Here is a 19259-nt window from a genome sequence, read left to right on the forward strand (position 1 = left end):
GGGTGCTCACACGGCTCCTTTCCTTCCAGCCCGAGTGCCAGCGAGCGGCAGGAGCAGCCCCTGCCATGGAGGCCTGTCCCGGGAGCTGCTGTGGAGGGAAGAGGACACCGCTCCCCACAGCTCCACGCCCATGTCCCTGCCTTCTGCTGTGAAGGAGCCCGGGAGGACCGTGCCTCGTCCGGGCTCCTTCAGCAGCTTCCCTGCGCCTAGGGCTGGAGCAGCCCTTTCTCCCCCCCAAGCCTGGAGCCCGGCTCGGGGGGGGCTCCTGCCAAGTGCCTCAGGACCGTCGCTGCTGCTCCAGCCCCATGACCCCGGCTGCGGTCCGCGCCTGGGGCTGCCCTTCCCCCTCCTACCCCCCCTTTCCCTCCTCTCCACGTTGGAGGCACCGTTAACGTTAACTTTCACCGGCCCTGCCCGTGCCGCGCACGGGGGTTGGCGCCTCGCGGGGCCGGGGCGGCCGCGGCCGGCAATAAAGATGTGTTGGTGATGCGGTAGCGCTCAGCTCTGGGTTAGGGCCAGCGGGCCCCGCTCCCGCAGCGGGGGTGGTGGAGGAAGCGCTGGGAGAGAAGCAGCTCCTGGTGCCTGGGGCGAGCGCACAGGGTGGGCTCCTGGGTCCTGCTCGGCTCTGACTGGGGCCAGCCTCATCCTGCCCTGGCTCTGGGCCGCTGCTGCTGCTGCTGCTGCTGCTGCTGCGCGTGAGCCGCCTGCGGGGTCAGTGCTGCTGTGCTCATGCCCCTGCTGCAGGCCTCTGAGGCAGGTTCCTGTGGATGGGCAGGTGCGTTTTCCTCCAGCAAGGGCTTTGCTGAGGAGGCTGGAGTCTGTCTGGGCGTGATCTCAAACCGAGGTGTCCATGCTGGCCACTGTGCTGGTGCCCGTTCTCCCCATGAGCTGCAGGCACCTGGCTGCTGCTGGGGGCAATGCCGAGGGTTCATGGGCTGCTTTCCTGTCTGTGACAGTTGTGCATTGCACTTTGTTGTTCTACCCTAGAAGTGATTGTGCTTGGCAGCAGGGAGGTTACTGTGTGAGGCCCGCCTGGACAAGTTCCTGTGTGATGTACTGTAGGTTACCCTGCTCTTGCAGGGGGGTTGGACTAGATGATCTTTTTAGGTCCCTTCCAACCCTTGGGATTCTGTGTGATTCTGTGTGATTCTGTGTGAGATAAGGTGCAAGTACCCAGCCCACTGGTGTGCGGCCGCAGGAATCATAGAATAGTTCGGGTTGGAAAGGACCTCAAGATCATCCAGTTCCAACCCCCCTGCCATGGGCAGGGACACCTCACACTAAAGCATCCCACCCAAGGCTTCATCCAGCCTGGCCTTGAACACTGCCAGGGATGGAGCATTCCCAGCTTCCTTGGGCAACCCATTCCAGTGCCTCACCACCCTAACAGGAAAGAATTTCCTCCTTAGATCCAATCTAAACTTCCCCTGTGTAAGTTTTAACCCGTTACCCCTTGTCCTGTCACTACAGTCCCTGACAAAGAGTCCCTCTGCAGCATCCCTATGGAATCCCCTTCCTCCTCTGTTTAACCCCCCCGTCGCACCTCGGGTCCTGCTTTCTCTGAGCCATTCCCGTGTTGCAGCGGTGCTGGCATGTGCCATGGGGCTGCCCGTCTGAGACAGCTCCGTCACGTGCACCCACCGCAGCCCTGGGAGGTGCTTTCATGCTGAGCATCCCTGTCAGGTCTAAGGTGTCGTACTGGAGCAGTCCGGGCAAGTTCAACGTATTGAAGAGAAACATTAAAACGAAAAGAAAACCCCCACCTCCAGGGCCCCTCGTCCCGCCCGCGCGCTGTATGGCTGTATCACACGTGCCATTGCTGCTGGTAGTTTGTCCGAGTTTAATATCGCCACTTGTTCTGCCGCCGGCTCTGTGCTCTCATTGTGACCCTGCCGATGCTCGTGCCCCCGCCGGGCCCCGCCGCCGCTCCTGGGGGGCTGGGGGGGAGGGCGTGTCCCCGCCGGGCGCTGCCCGGGGCCGCGGTAGGCACGTCACAAAGCCCCTGCCGCAGCGCTGCCCCCGGCACTATATAAGCGCCGCAGCCGCACCCTCGGCTCAGTCCTCTCGCCCGGAGCTGGGCGGGCCGAGGAGGCGGAGCGTGAGCTTCCTTCCACGGCTTCAGCACGCGGCTGATCGGGCGGAGCCGTCGGCTCCAGGCGGCTGGTTGGACGGACGCGGAGGAGCGGGCTTCGAGCCCTGCAAGCGGCTGACGGGGCAGGCCCCGAGGGTTGGGCGCCGTTCATTGGGTGCGGGAACAGCGGCCCCTGCTCCTCGGGACACCTGCGTCTGGCGCGCGGTGGGGGGGGGGCCCAGGCGGGGAATGCCGGTCAGGGCCCTGCCGGTGTCGGGCCGGTGCCCGCGGCGGTGGCAGGGCCGGCCCAGGCCGTGTGCTGTTGTGCCAGCAACACGCGGTCCTGCGGTGGGAACAGAGCGGCCCAGTGTCCCCCACTCAACTGCCCGCCTCTCCCTGCAGCCGAGAGCGCCAGGCCTCACCATGCCGGTCATGGAGAAGCTGCGGAAGATAATGAAGCGGGCCCGGCGGGAGATGAGCAGGAGAGGGAAGGTGGCCGATCTGCTGGCTCGGGCTGTCAAGAAGGTGCTGCCGCAGAAGGCCGAGAGTGAACTCGCCCCCTGGAGCTTCTTCCAGCAGCTGCAGAAGATCTGCAGCACCTTAGGGCGCATGAGCTCCCCAGCCAAGGCTGCCGGACCCCAGTGCGGCCCCGAGGAGGAGCAGCAGGTCAAGCAGGGTAAGTGCCGGGGACTCAGTGGGCACAAGCGCAGCCCGCACTGCGCAGCTCACCCACCATTCCTCATCCCACAGAGAGCAGCGACGCCCCAGTGGGCCCAGGGGACGGGATCCCTGCGCCCCAGGTGGTGCTGTTCCCCGTGGAGCGCCTGTCCATGCAGTGGCAGCGGGTGCACCCGATCGGCGCGGGACTGCGTAACCTCGGGAACACATGTTTCCTGAACTCCACCGTGCAGTGCCTCACGTACACCCCGCCGCTCGCTAACTACCTGCTTTCCAAGGAGCACCGCTGCACCAGTGAGTAGTGGGGCCTGGCTCGGCGGGCGGCTGTGCTGGCAGGTCCCTGCGCCCCGTGCTGGGCTCAGTATCTCAGCACACGTGGCTCTGGCAAGGGCCATGGGGGTGTCAGGAGGAACCTTCTCTGCTCCCTCCTGCCACTTCCCCACGGAGGTGCTGTTCCTGTGTACGGCTCCCTTTTCCCGGCCATAGCTGCATCCCTGAGCTTTGCATCCTTGCGTCTGGGGACCCTTGTGTCCATGGTGGGTGTAGCCAGGGCTAAGATGGCTCCAGCGGGATCTGCTGGCTTCGTGGGGACTGAGCTGGACGTCCCAAACAGCCCCAGCCTGCGTGAGGGCGGAAGGCTGCGTGCAGGCAGCAGATGCTGTTGATGCGTGGCTTAGAAAGGCAATGTGATAGGCATCGCTCCGACCTGTACTATCGCATCTCCCATCTCCTGCCCCATCTCCTGTACTGCTCTGACCTCTCCTGCGTTTGTCCCCAACCTCCTGTCATCTTCTCCTCTGCCACAGGTGACCAAGGCAGCTTCTGCATGATCTGTATCATGCAGAATCACGTGGCTCAGGCTTTTGCGAACAGTGGGAGCGTGATAGAGCCAACGGCCTTTGTCCAAGACCTCAAGGGTAGGAATGACTCCCCTGTGCTCCCCACCCCTCCCATAGCCGTGCTGGAGAGCAGGGAGTAGTGTGTGAGCAGAACCTTTGAGAAGAGGCCAGCAGAGCTCATGGAGCCTGCGGGGACCTGGTGACCTCATGGGCTGTGTGTGGGGTTCCCCCGTAGCGGACAGGACTCTGCCGTCCGCTTTGGTTTGAGGGGGCTCAACCGCTGGGGCCACCGCGGGAGGTGGGGTCTGTGTCTCGCAGCACGTGCCGGGGCTGATTGCTCCCTCTCCTGCAGAGATCGCTGGGCGCATGCGCTTCGGTCAGCAGGAGGACGCGCATGAATTCCTGCGTTACACCATCGACGCCATGCAGCAGTCCTGCCTGAGTGGCTGCACCAGGTACGTGGGGCCTCTCTCTGATGGGCTGTCCCTGCTCTTCTCCGCTGTCCTCTCGCTGGTCCCCTGCCTTGCTGCAGGGGACTGTGGGGTCAGCGTGTTCCCCGGGCGGCACTTGCGTTCCTGGGCCCTTGCCCCGGGAAGCTGCGTTGCCCCTGCAGCGCCCAGCCCTGAGCTCCAGCCAGGAGTTTGTGCTGAGGACACCGTGGCGGCCGCGGGGTGGCCGTGGTGCAGGGACGGTGTGAGAGCCGGTGCTGCTGTCTCTAGGTTGGATTGCGAGACCCAGGCAACGACACTGGTCCACCGGATCTTTGGCGGCTACCTGCGATCCCGTGGTGAGTGCTCGGTGCCAGGCCCCAGGCCTGCAGTCACTCGGGGCTGTTGCTTTGCCGGGAGCCCTGTAGTTAAAATGCTTTGGGAAAATCACTGAGCACATGGACGTGATCCGGAGCTGCAGTCGGTCAGTCCCGTGGGACCTGTGGGTCAGGAGCCCGGTTGTGGCGACGGCAAGAGCTGTCGGCCGTGGATGCCCAGCTCATCGCCACCAGGAAATGGACCCCCTGGCAACACTTGCTGTGCCAGCACGCAGTGGAATTGGCAGCCTTCCTCTGTGCCTCCTGGTGCTCCCGTCCCAGAGCTCGAGCCCGGAGAGGGGGAGGCAGTTCCTGCACTGTGCTGGGTGGCGACGGGTGCAGGTTGGTGTGCCAGGGTGTGCTCATTGCTCTTCCCTTTGCAGTGGAGTGTTTGGCGTGCAAGAGCGTCTCGGACACGTACGACCCTTTCCTGGACCTGCCACTGGAGATCTGGGTACTGCAGCGGGCTGGGGACGCGGTGCTCCTGCTCTCCTGGGGCCGGCATTGCGGCAGGGAGCGGGGCTGTGGCCTGGCCGGGCCAGCCGTGCGCTCACCTCTCCTCCGTCCTTGCAGCAAGCCAAAGACCTACGCAAGGCGCTGGAGCTGTTTGTGAAGCCAGACCTGCTGGGTGGGGAGAACCCCTACCTGTGCGCAGGGTGCGTGTGGGGCTGTGGGCAGGGACCTGGGCCAGCAGATGTGGCCGTGAGCAGGTGCCTGGTGCCTGCGGGGTCATTTCCCATGGCGTTTGCCACTTGGCCAGAGCTGGCAATCATCTGGGTGGTGGAACAGCTTGAATGACACAGCTCTTCCTGCGCAGATGCAACAACAGAGTCTCGGCAACAAAACGCTTCAGCATCCACCGAGCCTCCAACGTTCTCACGCTGTCACTGAAGAGGTTCTTCTGTGGTGGACAGAAAATCACCAAGGTGAGCGCTCGGCAGTGCAGAGCTCGGGCTGTCTTCTTGCCGGAGCAGCAGGGTGGGAGGAGGTCCTGCCGCTCTTGGCCAGCCTCGCGCCAGCAGCTCGTGCTGGCACCTTCCTCACGGTGACCTCTGCCTGGGGAGGGCAGCTCCTGCTCCCTCAGGAGATGGACACGCAGGCCAGCTGAGCTGCTCCTGCTCTAGCAAGAAACCCGCCTGCTGTGCAGGCTCCCGAGGCATCCTCTCTTCCTCTGCAGGCTGTGCCGTACCCCGAGTTCCTCGACATCCGCCCGTACATGTCAGAGGACAAGGGGGATCCTGTAATGTATGGGCTGTATGCAGTGCTGGTGCACTCTGGGTACAGCTGCCACACGGGGCACTACTACTGCTATGTGAAGGTGAGCCCGGGGCACTCTGGGGTGGGAGCTGCTGGGTCCCTGCAGGGTGCGGGAAGGAGGATGCCCAGCAGATGTGCACGGTGGTGAACACTGGAGGGATGCGGGGTACAGGCTGTGCTCCAGTCTGGTCTTCGGGCCAGGAGAGGCCCTGGACACAGCCCAACCCCATTCTCTTTTCTCCTTCTGCAGGCGAGCAACGGGCAATGGTATCACATGAATGACAGTATGGTCCGCTGCACCAGTGTCGACGTGGTCCTCAACCAGGAGGCCTACCTGCTGTTCTACGTGAGGTGGGAGCGCCTGCAGCTCTCTGATCGAGAGCGGTTCATTTGGTCAAACAGTCGCAGTTAACCCGTGCCCTTGTCTTCCAGGCTCTCCGGCCCAGAGAAGAGCTTGGACAGGCCCATTGCCAGAGCTGTCCCCAGGCTGACTGGCTCCGAGGGCACCGTCTCCAAAGAGGCCAAGAAAACTGTGAGCCACAGGCCCCTGTTGCCATCACTGGTGAGTCCTGGAGGCTGCTCTTGGGCAGTGCTCACAGGAGCTGGGAGGTGCTGTCCCTCGGGCCGCTCTGCTGCAGCCGGGCAGGGAGCAGGCTCTTTGCAGGAGGGATCCTGCTGGGTCGTGGGTGCCTGCGTGGCCCCGAGGGCAGGATCACTTTGTGCCCCTGGCTCCTTGAATTCTCTCCGCCCTGAACTTCTCCCTCTCTCTTTGTCCAGGGACGCAGCGTGTGGCCAGAGAGGAGGGGGCCAGGGCCGGAGGTCGGGGTGCCCGTGGACCGCAGCACATTGAGTACGGGACCAGAGCTGCGGAACGGCCCCGCCCCAGAGAAGCTGCCCGCTACATCGCTGCCAAGCGGGGCGCCCTTCAAAGCCACCTGTGTGGGCACAGCGCTGCCCCGTGCCGCAGCCCAGAGCCCAGAGCCTCCCAGGTCCGCGTCATCCCTGGGCTCCAGCACCACCAGCGGAGCACGCTCAGCTGAAGCAGATCATCCCCAGCAGAGCTCCTGGGAGGAAAGGATGCCGCCTGCCCGGGCCACATCCCCAGTGCTGCTGGGCCTCACCCAGCAGCCCGGGAGCACTGCGCATAGAGCCCGTGACTCGGAGGAGGACTCGGGAAGCAGCAGTGCTGCCAGCCCAGCGCATGCTGCAGTGGGGAAGCTGGTCACAGTTTCCCAGGAGGCCGGGAGCAGAACCAGCAGCTCCAGCACCTCTCGGGAGACGGACCGTGGCACCGACGTCCCCAGTGCCGCGCCGGCCGCCCCCACAGCCACCAGGCGCAGGAAGGCGAAATGCCCCTGGTCGGCCAGCGCCGCTGTGGGGCAGAGCAGCGGCACATCACCACCACCGGCCAAGAAGCTGGCGCTCTCTGCCAGAAAGGTGAGCCTGAGCTTCTGCCGGGGCCTTCAGCAGGTGCCTTGTGTCTTCAGAAGCGGGCTTGTGATGGCAGCAAGTGCAGAGCCGGGGCTGGGGATCGTGCCTGGCCAGAGAGGGTGGAGAGAGCCCCAGCCCAGGCTGCGGAGGGGGGGCAGAGCTGCTGCTGTTCACATGAGTGACGCAGGAGAGATGGCTCCTGTCTTGCTGAGGACACAGGGCAGCCTCGCCAGCCCTCGCTGGGGCGAGCGGGAGCAGGAGGGCTCAGAGCTGCCCTCTGGGCACAGCGGTGCAGCCGGGGCTCAGCACCGGGCCCCGGGGCTTCTGGTCTTGAAACTTCCTTGCTTCCTTTTTTCCTTTGTGCTCCTACCTAAAAGCACTTCTGATTCCTCTTCCACCACCCCGCTTCCCTCCCCCCGTGCAGGCCCCCTTTCCCTGGGCTCCCTTCTTGACTTTCCCCTCTTGGCTGACGGAATCCTCTTGTCTTCAGCTCACCAAGTCTTTATTTGTGCCAGTCCCTGCAGGGCAGGAAGCTGCACAGGAGTGCCCACCACGCGTGGCATCGCGCGCAAGTCGCTGGCAGCAGCTTCCCACCGAACAGCAGCCGCCCCAGCTCGGCTCTGCTGCCTTTGGGCATGTGCAGGTGAGCGGTGCCCATTGCTGCCCGGCTCCTGCGCCGCAGCCAGGCCACCTGCGGCCTCGGGGGGCTCCTCGAGGTGATTCTGGCCTCGGCGCTGGCTCGGGGGTGATTTCGGCATCTGGCTCCCCTGCTCTGGACTGCCCCATGGCCAGCCCAGCCCCTCAGCACCCAGCCTCCCCCCCGGACAGTGCTGGTCCATCACCACCCCTCACACCACCTTTCTCTCTGCAGCTGGGAGGAGCTCAGACCGGTCACCACTGGCTCCTTCACAAAGAAGAGGCGGCACGAGGCAATCAGCAGCCTCGGTGCTCCAGCGGCTCAAGAGGAGGTCTCCATCCCACACAAGAAGAAGAGAGTCCTCCTGCTGTGAAGGCCTCTGAGCCCCTGGAGGGCCTGGAGGCAGCAGGTCCCAGTCGTGACGAGGAGGCGCCGGGCTCGCAGGCCCTGGAGAGCTGGCCCATGTCATCCCCCCGTGCCCACCCAGACTGGGAGCCCACCTTGCTGCAAGGAGGGCAAAGAAAGGGAAAGAGGAGGAAGATGAGCAGCACCACAGAATCACAGAATCCCAAGGGTTGGAAGGGACCTAAAAAGATCATCTAGTCCAACCCCCCTGCAAGAGCAGGGTAACCTACAGTACATCACACAGGAACTTGTCCAGGCGGGCCTTGAATATCTCCAGTGTAGGAGACTCCACAACCCCCCTGGGCAACCTGTTCCAGTGCTCTGTCACTCTTACAGTAAAGAAGTTCTTCCTGATGTTAACGTGGAACTTCCTATGCTCCAGTTTACACCCATTGCCCCTTGTCCTATCACTGGATATCACTGAAAAAAGCCTAGCTCCATCATCCTGACACCTACCCTTTACATATTTGTAAACATTGATGAGGTCACCCCTCAGTCTCCTCTTCTCCAAGCTAAAGAGACCCAGCTCCCTCAGCCTCTCCTCATAAGGGAGATGTTCCACTCCCTTCATCATCTTTGTGGCTCTGCGCTGGACTCCTTCCAGCAATTCCCTGTCCTTCTTGAACAGAGGGGCCCAGAACTGGACACAATATTCCAGATGCGGCCTCACCAAGGCTGAGTAGAGGGGGAGGAGAACCTCTCTTGACCTACTAACCACTCCCTTTCTAATGCACCCTAAGATGCCATTTGCCTTCTTGGCCACAAGAGCACATTGCTGGCTCATGGTCATCCTCCTATCCACCAGGACCCCCAGGTCCCTTTCCCCTTCGCTGCTTTCCAGCAGGTCACCCCCCAACCTGTACTGGTACATGGGGTTGTTCTTCCCCAGATGCAAGACTCTACACTTGCCCTTGTTAAATTTCATCAAGTTTCTCCCCGCCCAACTCTCCAGCCTGTCCAGGTCTCGCTGAATGGCAGCACAGTCCTCTGGTGTGTCAGCCACTCCTCCCAGTTTTGTGTCATCAGCAAACTTGCTGAGGGTGCACTCAGTTCCCTCATCCAGGTCATTGATGAAAATATTAAACAGCACCGGTCCCAGCACCGACCCCTGAGGAACTCCACTAGTCACAGACCTCCAGCTAGATTCTGCGCCATTGACCACAACTCTCTGCCTTCTTCCTTTCAACCAGTTCTCGATCCACCTCACTACTTGATCGTCAAGCCCACACTTCTTTAGCTTATCTATGAGGATGCTGTGGGAGACAGTATCAAATGCCTTACTGAAATCAAGAAAAACTACATCTACCGCTCTACCATCATCCCTCCACCTAGTCACTTCCTCATAGAAGGCTATAAGGTTGGTCATACATGACTTCCCCCTCATAAAACCATGTTGGCTGTTCTTAATGACCCCCTCATCCTTGATATGCCTAGTGATGGAGTCAAGAATAAGTTGTTCCATCACCTTTCCAGGGATGGAGGTAAGGCTGACCGGTCTATAATTACCCGGGTCCTCCTTCTTGCCCTTTTTATAGATTGGTGTGACCTTTGCCATCCGCCAATCCTCAGGCACCTCGCCCGTTTCCAGGCAGCTGCCTAGACCTGTAAGCACCAGAGACTGCACACCAGTGCTCCAAAGGGCCATTAGGGCAGACAAGCCACCAGCTCTCCAGGCTGCAGGCACAGGGTCATGCTTGCGGTGCAAATGACTTTGGCAGCTGGCGTAAAAATTTACCCCCAGCTCCTCCCTGCCCAGGACAGGCCCCAGTATGCCCAAGTCCCCTGCACCCTCATGACATTGTTGGTCCTGACAGTGTCTTTTGGGGCACGGGATCTGCCTTGGACGATGAGCCTCTGCCTCGTGCTCACCTTGCCTGTTTCCACAGTGGCAGCGGACAGCCAGGCTGGGGCTGGGCACAGGCACTGCCCTGCTGCCCAAAGGCCTGCACATGGCCGTGGGGCTGGCACAGCACCAATGACCCAGCTGGAGTCCACAGTGGTGGAGCAGCTGCTTGTGGATTCCTTGGACAAAGCTTATGGCAAACAAGGTAATTAATCCCTTCTTGCCTGGGTGGGCGAGCAGCAGCGCAGCTCCCCTGCCTTGAGCCCTGCCAGGGCCTGAGCTAGAGCCAGGCTGCTGCACCCAGGTGGGGTCCTGGAGTGAGGGGCTCCAACCCTGGCCCTGTGCTGGCGGGAGCCGTGGAGCATGGCCTGGGGCTCTGTGCTGACAACGCTGCCTTGCAGTCTTGACCTGGAATGGCGGTGTCTCGGCTGTCAGTTGGGATGCCATTCAGTCTGCAGCCTCAGCTCGCAGGAAGACCATCCTCGATGAGTGGGATGAGGAGTTTGACAGAGGGAAGGTGGGTGCTGGCCCCATCCCTGGCTGGGCTGGTGGGAAGAACCTTGGGCCTCCTTGTGCTGACCCCGAGCCTTCCTGCCTCTGCACAGGTGAAGAAGGTGAAAAAGCGGAGGAGGGAGCAGAGACACCAGAACCCCTTCCAGTGGCTGCACCGCCAGCGCAGCTTCTGGGCAGTGACGCATCCGGCCAAGGCAGCGAGCCTGCGCCACCGGCTCTGAGGTGAGCAGGTCCAGGGGCCCGGAGCAGAGCCGCAGGGGGCAGGCGCAGGGCAGCTGCATGGCGGGTGCTCACACGGCTCCTTTCCTTCCAGCCCGAATGCCAGCGAGCGGCAGGAGCAGCCCCTGCCATGGAGGCCTGTCCCGGGAGCTGCTGTGGAGGGAAGAGGACACCGCTCCCCACAGCTCCACGCCCATGTCCCTGCCTTCTGCTGTGAAGGAGCCCGGGAGGACCGTGCCTCGTCCGGGCTCCTTCAGCAGCTTCCCTGCGCCTAGGGCTGGAGCAGCCCTTTCTCCCCCCCAAGCCTGGAGCCCGGCTCGGGGGGGGCTCCTGCCAAGTGCCTCAGGACCGTCGCTGCTGCTCCAGCCCCATGACCCCGGCTGCGGTCCGCGCCTGGGGCTGCCCTTCCCCCTCCTACCCCCCCTTTCCCTCCTCTCCACGTTGGAGGCACCGTTAACGTTAACTTTCACCGGCCCTGCCCGTGCCGCGCACGGGGGTTGGCGCCTCGCGGGGCCGGGGCGGCCGCGGCCGGCAATAAAGATGTGTTGGTGATGCGGTAGCGCTCAGCTCTGGGTTAGGGCCAGCGGGCCCCGCTCCCGCAGCGGGGGTGGTGGAGGAAGCGCTGGGAGAGAAGCAGCTCCTGGTGCCTGGGGCGAGCGCACAGGGTGGGCTCCTGGGTCCTGCTCGGCTCTGACTGGGGCCAGCCTCATCCTGCCCTGGCTCTGGGCCGCTGCTGCTGCTGCTGCTGCTGCTGCTGCGCGTGAGCCGCCTGCGGGGTCAGTGCTGCTGTGCTCATGCCCCTGCTGCAGGCCTCTGAGGCAGGTTCCTGTGGATGGGCAGGTGCGTTTTCCTCCAGCAAGGGCTTTGCTGAGGAGGCTGGAGTCTGTCTGGGCGTGATCTCAAACCGAGGTGTCCATGCTGGCCACTGTGCTGGTGCCCGTTCTCCCCATGAGCTGCAGGCACCTGGCTGCTGCTGGGGGCAATGCCGAGGGTTCATGGGCTGCTTTCCTGTCTGTGACAGTTGTGCATTGCACTTTGTTGTTCTACCCTAGAAGTGATTGTGCTTGGCAGCAGGGAGGTTACTGTGTGAGGCCCGCCTGGACAAGTTCCTGTGTGATGTACTGTAGGTTACCCTGCTCTTGCAGGGGGGTTGGACTAGATGATCTTTTTAGGTCCCTTCCAACCCTTGGGATTCTGTGTGATTCTGTGTGATTCTGTGTGAGATAAGGTGCAAGTACCCAGCCCACTGGTGTGCGGCCGCAGGAATCATAGAATAGTTCGGGTTGGAAAGGACCTCAAGATCATCCAGTTCCAACCCCCCTGCCATGGGCAGGGACACCTCACACTAAAGCATCCCACCCAAGGCTTCATCCAGCCTGGCCTTGAACACTGCCAGGGATGGAGCATTCCCAGCTTCCTTGGGCAACCCATTCCAGTGCCTCACCACCCTAACAGGAAAGAATTTCCTCCTTAGATCCAATCTAAACTTCCCCTGTGTAAGTTTTAACCCGTTACCCCTTGTCCTGTCACTACAGTCCCTGACAAAGAGTCCCTCTGCAGCATCCCTATGGAATCCCCTTCCTCCTCTGTTTAACCCCCCCGTCGCACCTCGGGTCCTGCTTTCTCTGAGCCATTCCCGTGTTGCAGCGGTGCTGACATGTGCCATGGGGCTGCCCGTCTGAGACAGCTCCGTCACGTGCACCCACCGCAGCCCTGGGAGGTGCTTTCATGCTGAGCATCCCTGTCAGGTCTAAGGTGTCGTACTGGAGCAGTCCGGGCAAGTTCAACGTATTGAAGAGAAACATTAAAACGAAAAGAAAACCCCCACCTCCAGGGCCCCTCGTCCCGCCCGCGCGCTGTATGGCTGTATCACACGTGCCATTGCTGCTGGTAGTTTGTCCGAGTTTAATATCGCCACTTGTTCTGCCGCCGGCTCTGTGCTCTCATTGTGACCCTGCCGATGCTCGTGCCCCCGCCGGGCCCCGCCGCCGCTCCTGGGGGGCTGGGGGGGAGGGCGTGTCCCCGCCGGGCGCTGCCCGGGGCCGCGGTAGGCACGTCACAAAGCCCCTGCCGCAGCGCTGCCCCCGGCACTATATAAGCGCCGCAGCCGCACCCTCGGCTCAGTCCTCTCGCCCGGAGCTGGGCGGGCCGAGGAGGCGGAGCGTGAGCTTCCTTCCACGGCTTCAGCACGCGGCTGATCGGGCGGAGCCGTCGGCTCCAGGCGGCTGGTTGGACGGACGCGGAGGAGCGGGCTTCGAGCCCTGCAAGCGGCTGACGGGGCAGGCCCCGAGGGTTGGGCGCCGTTCATTGGGTGCGGGAACAGCGGCCCCTGCTCCTCGGGACACCTGCGTCTGGCGCGCGGTGGGGGGGGGGCCCAGGCGGGGAATGCCGGTCAGGGCCCTGCCGGTGTCGGGCCGGTGCCCGCGGCGGTGGCAGGGCCGGCCCAGGCCGTGTGCTGTTGTGCCAGCAACACGCGGTCCTGCGGTGGGAACAGAGCGGCCCAGTGTCCCCCACTCAACTGCCCGCCTCTCCCTGCAGCCGAGAGCGCCAGGCCTCACCATGCCGGTCATGGAGAAGCTGCGGAAGATAATGAAGCGGGCCCGGCGGGAGATGAGCAGGAGAGGGAAGGTGGCCGATCTGCTGGCTCGGGCTGTCAAGAAGGTGCTGCCGCAGAAGGCCGAGAGTGAACTCGCCCCCTGGAGCTTCTTCCAGCAGCTGCAGAAGATCTGCAGCACCTTAGGGCGCATGAGCTCCCCAGCCAAGGCTGCCGGACCCCAGTGCGGCCCCGAGGAGGAGCAGCAGGTCAAGCAGGGTAAGTGCCGGGGACTCAGTGGGCACAAGCGCAGCCCGCACTGCGCAGCTCACCCACCATTCCTCATCCCACAGAGAGCAGCGACGCCCCAGTGGGCCCAGGGGACGGGATCCCTGCGCCCCAGGTGGTGCTGTTCCCCGTGGAGCGCCTGTCCATGCAGTGGCAGCGGGTGCACCCGATCGGCGCGGGACTGCGTAACCTCGGGAACACATGTTTCCTGAACTCCACCGTGCAGTGCCTCACGTACACCCCGCCGCTCGCTAACTACCTGCTTTCCAAGGAGCACCGCTGCACCAGTGAGTAGTGGGGCCTGGCTCGGCGGGCGGCTGTGCTGGCAGGTCCCTGCGCCCCGTGCTGGGCTCAGTATCTCAGCACACGTGGCTCTGGCAAGGGCCATGGGGGTGTCAGGAGGAACCTTCTCTGCTCCCTCCTGCCACTTCCCCACGGAGGTGCTGTTCCTGTGTACGGCTCCCTTTTCCCGGCCATAGCTGCATCCCTGAGCTTTGCATCCTTGCGTCTGGGGACCCTTGTGTCCATGGTGGGTGTAGCCAGGGCTAAGATGGCTCCAGCGGGATCTGCTGGCTTCGTGGGGACTGAGCTGGACGTCCCAAACAGCCCCAGCCTGCGTGAGGGCGGAAGGCTGCGTGCAGGCAGCAGATGCTGTTGATGCGTGGCTTAGAAAGGCAATGTGATAGGCATCGCTCCGACCTGTACTATCGCATCTCCCATCTCCTGCCCCATCTCCTGTACTGCTCTGACCTCTCCTGCGTTTGTCCCCAACCTCCTGTCATCTTCTCCTCTGCCACAGGTGACCAAGGCAGCTTCTGCATGATCTGTATCATGCAGAATCACGTGGCTCAGGCTTTTGCGAACAGTGGGAGCGTGATAGAGCCAACGGCCTTTGTCCAAGACCTCAAGGGTAGGAATGACTCCCCTGTGCTCCCCACCCCTCCCATAGCCGTGCTGGAGAGCAGGGAGTAGTGTGTGAGCAGAACCTTTGAGAAGAGGCCAGCAGAGCTCATGGAGCCTGCGGGGACCTGGTGACCTCATGGGCTGTGTGTGGGGTTCCCCCGTAGCGGACAGGACTCTGCCGTCCGCTTTGGTTTGAGGGGGCTCAACCGCTGGGGCCACCGCGGGAGGTGGGGTCTGTGTCTCGCAGCACGTGCCGGGGCTGATTGCTCCCTCTCCTGCAGAGATCGCTGGGCGCATGCGCTTCGGTCAGCAGGAGGACGCGCATGAATTCCTGCGTTACACCATCGACGCCATGCAGCAGTCCTGCCTGAGTGGCTGCACCAGGTACGTGGGGCCTCTCTCTGATGGGCTGTCCCTGCTCTTCTCCGCTGTCCTCTCGCTGTGGGGTCAGCGTGTTCCCCGGGCGGCACTTGCGTTCCTGGGCCCTTGCCCCGGGAAGCTGCGTTGCCCCTGCAGCGCCCAGCCCTGAGCTCCAGCCAGGAGTTTGTGCTGAGGACACCGTGGCGGCCGCGGGGTGGCCGTGGTGCAGGGACGGTGTGAGAGCCGGTGCTGCTGTCTCTAGGTTGGATTGCGAGACCCAGGCAACGACACTGGTCCACCGGATCTTTGGCGGCTACCTGCGATCCCGTGGTGAGTGCTCGGTGCCAGGCCCCAGGCCTGCAGTCACTCGGGGCTGTTGCTTTGCCGGGAGCCCTGTAGTTAAAATGCTTTGGGAAAATCACTGAGCACATGGACGTGATCCGGAGCTGCAGTCGGTCAGTCCCCTGGGACCTGTGGGTCAGGAGCCCGGTTGTGGCGACGGCAAGAGCTGTCGGCCGTGGATGCCCAGCTCATCGCCACCAGGAAATGGACCCCCTGGCAACACTTGCTGTGCCAGCACGCAGTGGAATTGGCAGCCTTCCTCTGTGCCTCCTGGTGCTCCCGTCCCAGAGCTCGAGCCCGGAGAGGGGGAGGCAGTTCCTGCACTGTGCTGGGTGGCGACGGGTGCAGGTTGGTGTGCCAGGGTGTGCTCATTGCTCTTCCCTTTGCAGTGGAGTGTTTGGCGTGCAAGAGCGTCTCGGACACGTACGACCCTTTCCTGGACCTGCCACTGGAGATCTGGGTACTGCAGCGGGCTGGGGACGCGGTGCTCCTGCTCTCCTGGGGCCGGCATTGCGGCAGGGAGCGGGGCTGTGGCCTGGCCGGGCCAGCCGTGCGCTCACCTCTCCTCCGTCCTTGCAGCAAGCCAAAGACCTACGCAAGGCGCTGGAGCTGTTTGTGAAGCCAGACCTGCTGGGTGGGGAGAACCCCTACCTGTGCGCAGGGTGCGTGTGGGGCTGTGGGCAGGGACCTGGGCCAGCAGATGTGGCCGTGAGCAGGTGCCTGGTGCCTGCGGGGTCATTTCCCATGGCGTTTGCCACTTGGCCAGAGCTGGCAATCATCTGGGTGGTGGAACAGCTTGAATGACACAGCTCTTCCTGCGCAGATGCAACAACAGAGTCTCGGCAACAAAACGCTTCAGCATCCACCGAGCCTCCAACGTTCTCACGCTGTCACTGAAGAGGTTCTTCTGTGGTGGACAGAAAATCACCAAGGTGAGCGCTCGGCAGTGCAGAGCTCGGGCTGTCTTCTTGCCGGAGCAGCAGGGTGGGAGGAGGTCCTGCCGCTCTTGGCCAGCCTCGCGCCAGCAGCTCGTGCTGGCACCTTCGTCACGGTGACCTCTGCCTGGGGAGGGCAGCTCCTGCTCCCTCAGGAGATGGACACGCAGGACAGCTGAGCTGCTCCTGCTCTAGCAAGAAACCCGCCTGCTGTGCAGGCTCCCGAGGCATCCTCTCTTCCTCTGCAGGCTGTGCCGTACCCCGAGTTCCTCGACATCCGCCCGTACATGTCAGAGGACAAGGGGGATCCTGTAATGTATGGGCTGTATGCAGTGCTGGTGCACTCTGGGTACAGCTGCCACACGGGGCACTACTACTGCTATGTGAAGGTGAGCCCGGGGCACTCTGGGGTGGGAGCTGCTGGGTCCCTGCAGGGTGCGGGAAGGAGGATGCCCAGCAGATGTGCACGGTGGTGAGCACTGGAGGGATGCGGGGTACAGGCTGTGCTCCAGTCTGGTCTTCGGGCCAGGAGAGGCCCTGGACACAGCCCAACCCCATTCTCTTTTCTCCTTCTGCAGGCGAGCAACGGGCAATGGTATCACATGAATGACAGTATGGTCCGCTGCACCAGTGTCGACGTGGTCCTCAACCAGGAGGCCTACCTGCTGTTCTACGTGAGGTGGGAGCGCCTGCAGCTCTCTGATCGAGAGCGGTTCATTTGGTCAAACAGTCGCAGTTAACCCGTGCCCTTGTCTTCCAGGCTCTCCGGCCCAGAGAAGAGCTTGGACAGGCCCATTGCCAGAGCTGTCCCCAGGCTGACTGGCTCCGAGGGCACCGTCTCCAAAGAGGCCAAGAAAACTGTGAGCCACAGGCCCCTGTTGCCATCACTGGTGAGTCCTGGAGGCTGCTCTTGGGCAGTGCTCACAGGAGCTGGGAGGTGCTGTCCCTCGGGCCGCTCTGCTGCAGCCGGGCAGGGAGCAGGCTCTTTGCAGGAGGGATCCTGCTGGGTCGTGGGTGCCTGCGTGGCCCCGAGGGCAGGATCACTTTGTGCCCCTGGCTCCTTGAATTCTCTCCGCCCTGAACTTCTCCCTCTCTCTTTGTCCAGGGACGCAGCGTGTGGCCAGAGAGGAGGGGGCCAGGGCCGGAGGTCGGGGTGCCCGTGGACCGCAGCACATTGAGTACGGGACCAGAGCTGCGGAACGGCCCCGCCCCAGAGAAGCTGCCCGCTACATCGCTGCCAAGCGGGGCGCCCTTCAAAGCCACCTGTGTGGGCACAGCGCTGCCCCGTGCCGCAGCCCAGAGCCCAGAGCCTCCCAGGTCCGCGTCATCCCTGGGCTCCAGCACCACCAGCGGAGCACGCTCAGCTGAAGCAGATCATCCCCAGCAGAGCTCCTGGGAGGAAAGGATGCCGCCTGCCCGGGCCACATCCCCAGTGCTGCTGGGCCTCACCCAGCAGCCCGGGAGCACTGCGCATAGAGCCCGTGACTCGGAGGAGGACTCGGGAAGCAGCAGTGCTGCCAGCCCAGCGCATGCTGCAGTGGGGAAGCTGGTCACAGTTTCCCAGGAGGCCGGGAGCAGAACCAGCAGCTCCAGCACCTCTCGGGAGACGGACCGTGGCACCGACGTCCCCAGTGCCGCGCCGGCCGCCCCCACAGCCACCAGGCGCAGGAAGGCGAAATGCCCCTGGTCGGCCAGCGCCGCTGTGGGGCAGAGCAGCGGCACATCACCACCACCGGCCAAGAAGCTGGCGCTCTCTGCCAGAAAGGTGAGCCTGAGCTTCTGCCGGGGCCTTCAGCAGGTGCCTTGTGTCTTCAGAAGCGGGCTTGTGATGGCAGCAAGTGCAGAGCCGGGGCTGGGGATCGTGCCTGGCCAGAGAGGGTGGAGAGAGCCCCAGCCCAGGCTGCGGAGGGGGGGCAGAGCTGCTGCTGTTCACATGAGTGACGCAGGAGAGATGGCTCCTGTCTTGCTGAGGACACAGGGCAGCCTCGCCAGCCCTCGCTGGGGCGAGCGGGAGCAGGAGGGCTCAGAGCTGCCCTCTGGGCACAGCGGTGCAGCCGGGGCTCAGCACCGGGCCCCGGGGCTTCTGGTCTTGAAACTTCCTTGCTTCCTTTTTTCCTTTGTGCTCCTACCTAAAAGCACTTCTGATTCCTCTTCCACCACCCCGCTTCCCTCCCCCCGTGCAGGCCCCCTTTCCCTGGGCTCCCTTCTTGACTTTCCCCTCTTGGCTGACGGAATCCTCTTGTCTTCAGCTCACCAAGTCTTTATTTGTGCCAGTCCCTGCAGGGCAGGAAGCTGCACAGGAGTGCCCACCACGCGTGGCATCGCGCGCAAGTCGCTGGCAGCAGCTTCCCACCGAACAGCAGCCGCCCCAGCTCGGCTCTGCTGCCTTTGGGCACGTGCAGGTGAGCGGTGCCCATCGCTGCCCGGCTCCTGCGCCGCAGCCAGGCCACCTGCGGCCTCGGGGGGCTCCTCGAGGTGATTCTGGCCTCGGCGCTGGCTCGGGGGTGATTTCGGCATCTGGCTCCCCTGCTCTGGACTGCCCCATGGCCAGCCCAGCCCCTCAGCACCCAGCCTCCCCCCCGGACAGTGCTGGTCCATCACCACCCCTCACACCACCTTTCTCTCTGCAGCTGGGAGGAGCTCAGACCGGTCACCACTGGCTCCTTCACAAAGAAGAGGCGGCACGAGGCAATCAGCAGCCTCGGTGCTCCAGCGGCTCAAGAGGAGGTCTCCATCCCACACAAGAAGAAGAGAGTCCTCCTGCTGTGAAGGCCTCTGAGCCCCTGGAGGGCCTGGAGGCAGCAGGTCCCAGTCGTGACGAGGAGGCGCCGGGCTCGCAGGCCCTGGAGAGCTGGCCCATGTCATCCCCCCGTGCCCACCCAGACTGGGAGCCCACCTTGCTGCAAGGAGGGCAAAGAAAGGGAAAGAGGAGGAAGATGAGCAGCACCACAGAATCACAGAATCCCAAGGGTTGGAAGGGACCTAAAAAGATCATCTAGTCCAACCCCCCTGCAAGAGCAGGGTAACCTACAGTACATCACACAGGAACTTGTCCAGGCGGGCCTTGAATATCTCCAGTGTAGGAGACTCCACAACCCCCCTGGGCAACCTGTTCCAGTGCTCTGTCACTCTTACAGTAAAGAAGTTCTTCCTGATGTTAACGTGGAACTTCCTATGCTCCAGTTTACACCCATTGCCCC

At 63.1% G+C, this 19259-nt stretch overlaps 2 protein-coding genes across 2 annotated transcripts; both read left to right on the forward strand.

The window, feature by feature from the left end:
* The first annotated feature begins 2491 nt into the window (after nt 1-2491).
* Nucleotides 2492-11250, forward strand: LOC136021625 (ubiquitin carboxyl-terminal hydrolase 36-like). The gene is made up of 18 exons (XM_065694050.1): nt 2492-2747; nt 2822-3043; nt 3556-3666; nt 3941-4043; nt 4308-4375; nt 4777-4847; nt 4967-5049; nt 5211-5319; nt 5571-5711; nt 5901-6001; nt 6083-6212; nt 6428-7087; nt 7597-7724; nt 7953-8026; nt 9842-10171; nt 10368-10483; nt 10572-10701; nt 10793-11250. Exons 1-17 carry the CDS (start codon nt 2495-2497, stop codon nt 10698-10700), a joined length of 2829 nt encoding a protein of 942 aa, XP_065550122.1. The 5' UTR covers nt 2492-2494; the 3' UTR covers nt 10701; nt 10793-11250.
* A 2056-nt stretch (nt 11251-13306) lies between these two features.
* LOC136021252 (ubiquitin carboxyl-terminal hydrolase 36-like) lies at nt 13307-19124 on the forward strand. The gene is made up of 14 exons (XM_065693258.1): nt 13307-13510; nt 13585-13806; nt 14319-14429; nt 14704-14806; nt 15045-15112; nt 15514-15584; nt 15704-15786; nt 15948-16056; nt 16308-16448; nt 16638-16738; nt 16820-16949; nt 17165-17824; nt 18334-18461; nt 18690-19124. Exons 1-14 carry the CDS (start codon nt 13309-13311, stop codon nt 18826-18828), a joined length of 2268 nt encoding a protein of 755 aa, XP_065549330.1. The 5' UTR covers nt 13307-13308; the 3' UTR covers nt 18829-19124.
* Nucleotides 19125-19259: the final 135 nt, after the last annotated feature.

The sequence above is a fragment of the Lathamus discolor genome, chromosome 13, assembly GCF_037157495.1.
Source record: "Lathamus discolor isolate bLatDis1 chromosome 13, bLatDis1.hap1, whole genome shotgun sequence".
NCBI lineage: Eukaryota > Metazoa > Chordata > Aves > Psittaciformes > Psittacidae > Lathamus > Lathamus discolor.

Excerpts from the sequence above, each read along its gene's own strand:
- LOC136021625 (XM_065694050.1), top strand. The coding sequence starts at position 2,495 with ATGCCGGTCATGGAGAAGCTGCGGAAGATAATGAAGCGGGCCCGGCGG. Across the intron at positions 2,748-2,821 it reads GGAGCAGCAGGTCAAGCAGG|AGAGCAGCGACGCCCCAGTG; the intron begins GTAAGTGCCGGG and ends CTCATCCCACAG. Across the intron at positions 4,044-4,307 it reads TGCCTGAGTGGCTGCACCAG|GTTGGATTGCGAGACCCAGG; the intron begins GTACGTGGGGCC and ends TGCTGTCTCTAG.
- LOC136021252 (XM_065693258.1), top strand. The coding sequence starts at position 13,309 with ATGAGCAGGAGAGGGAAGGTGGCCGATCTGCTGGCTCGGGCTGTCAAG. Across the intron at positions 15,113-15,513 it reads CGGCTACCTGCGATCCCGTG|TGGAGTGTTTGGCGTGCAAG; the intron begins GTGAGTGCTCGG and ends TTCCCTTTGCAG. Across the intron at positions 15,585-15,703 it reads ACCTGCCACTGGAGATCTGG|CAAGCCAAAGACCTACGCAA; the intron begins GTACTGCAGCGG and ends CCGTCCTTGCAG.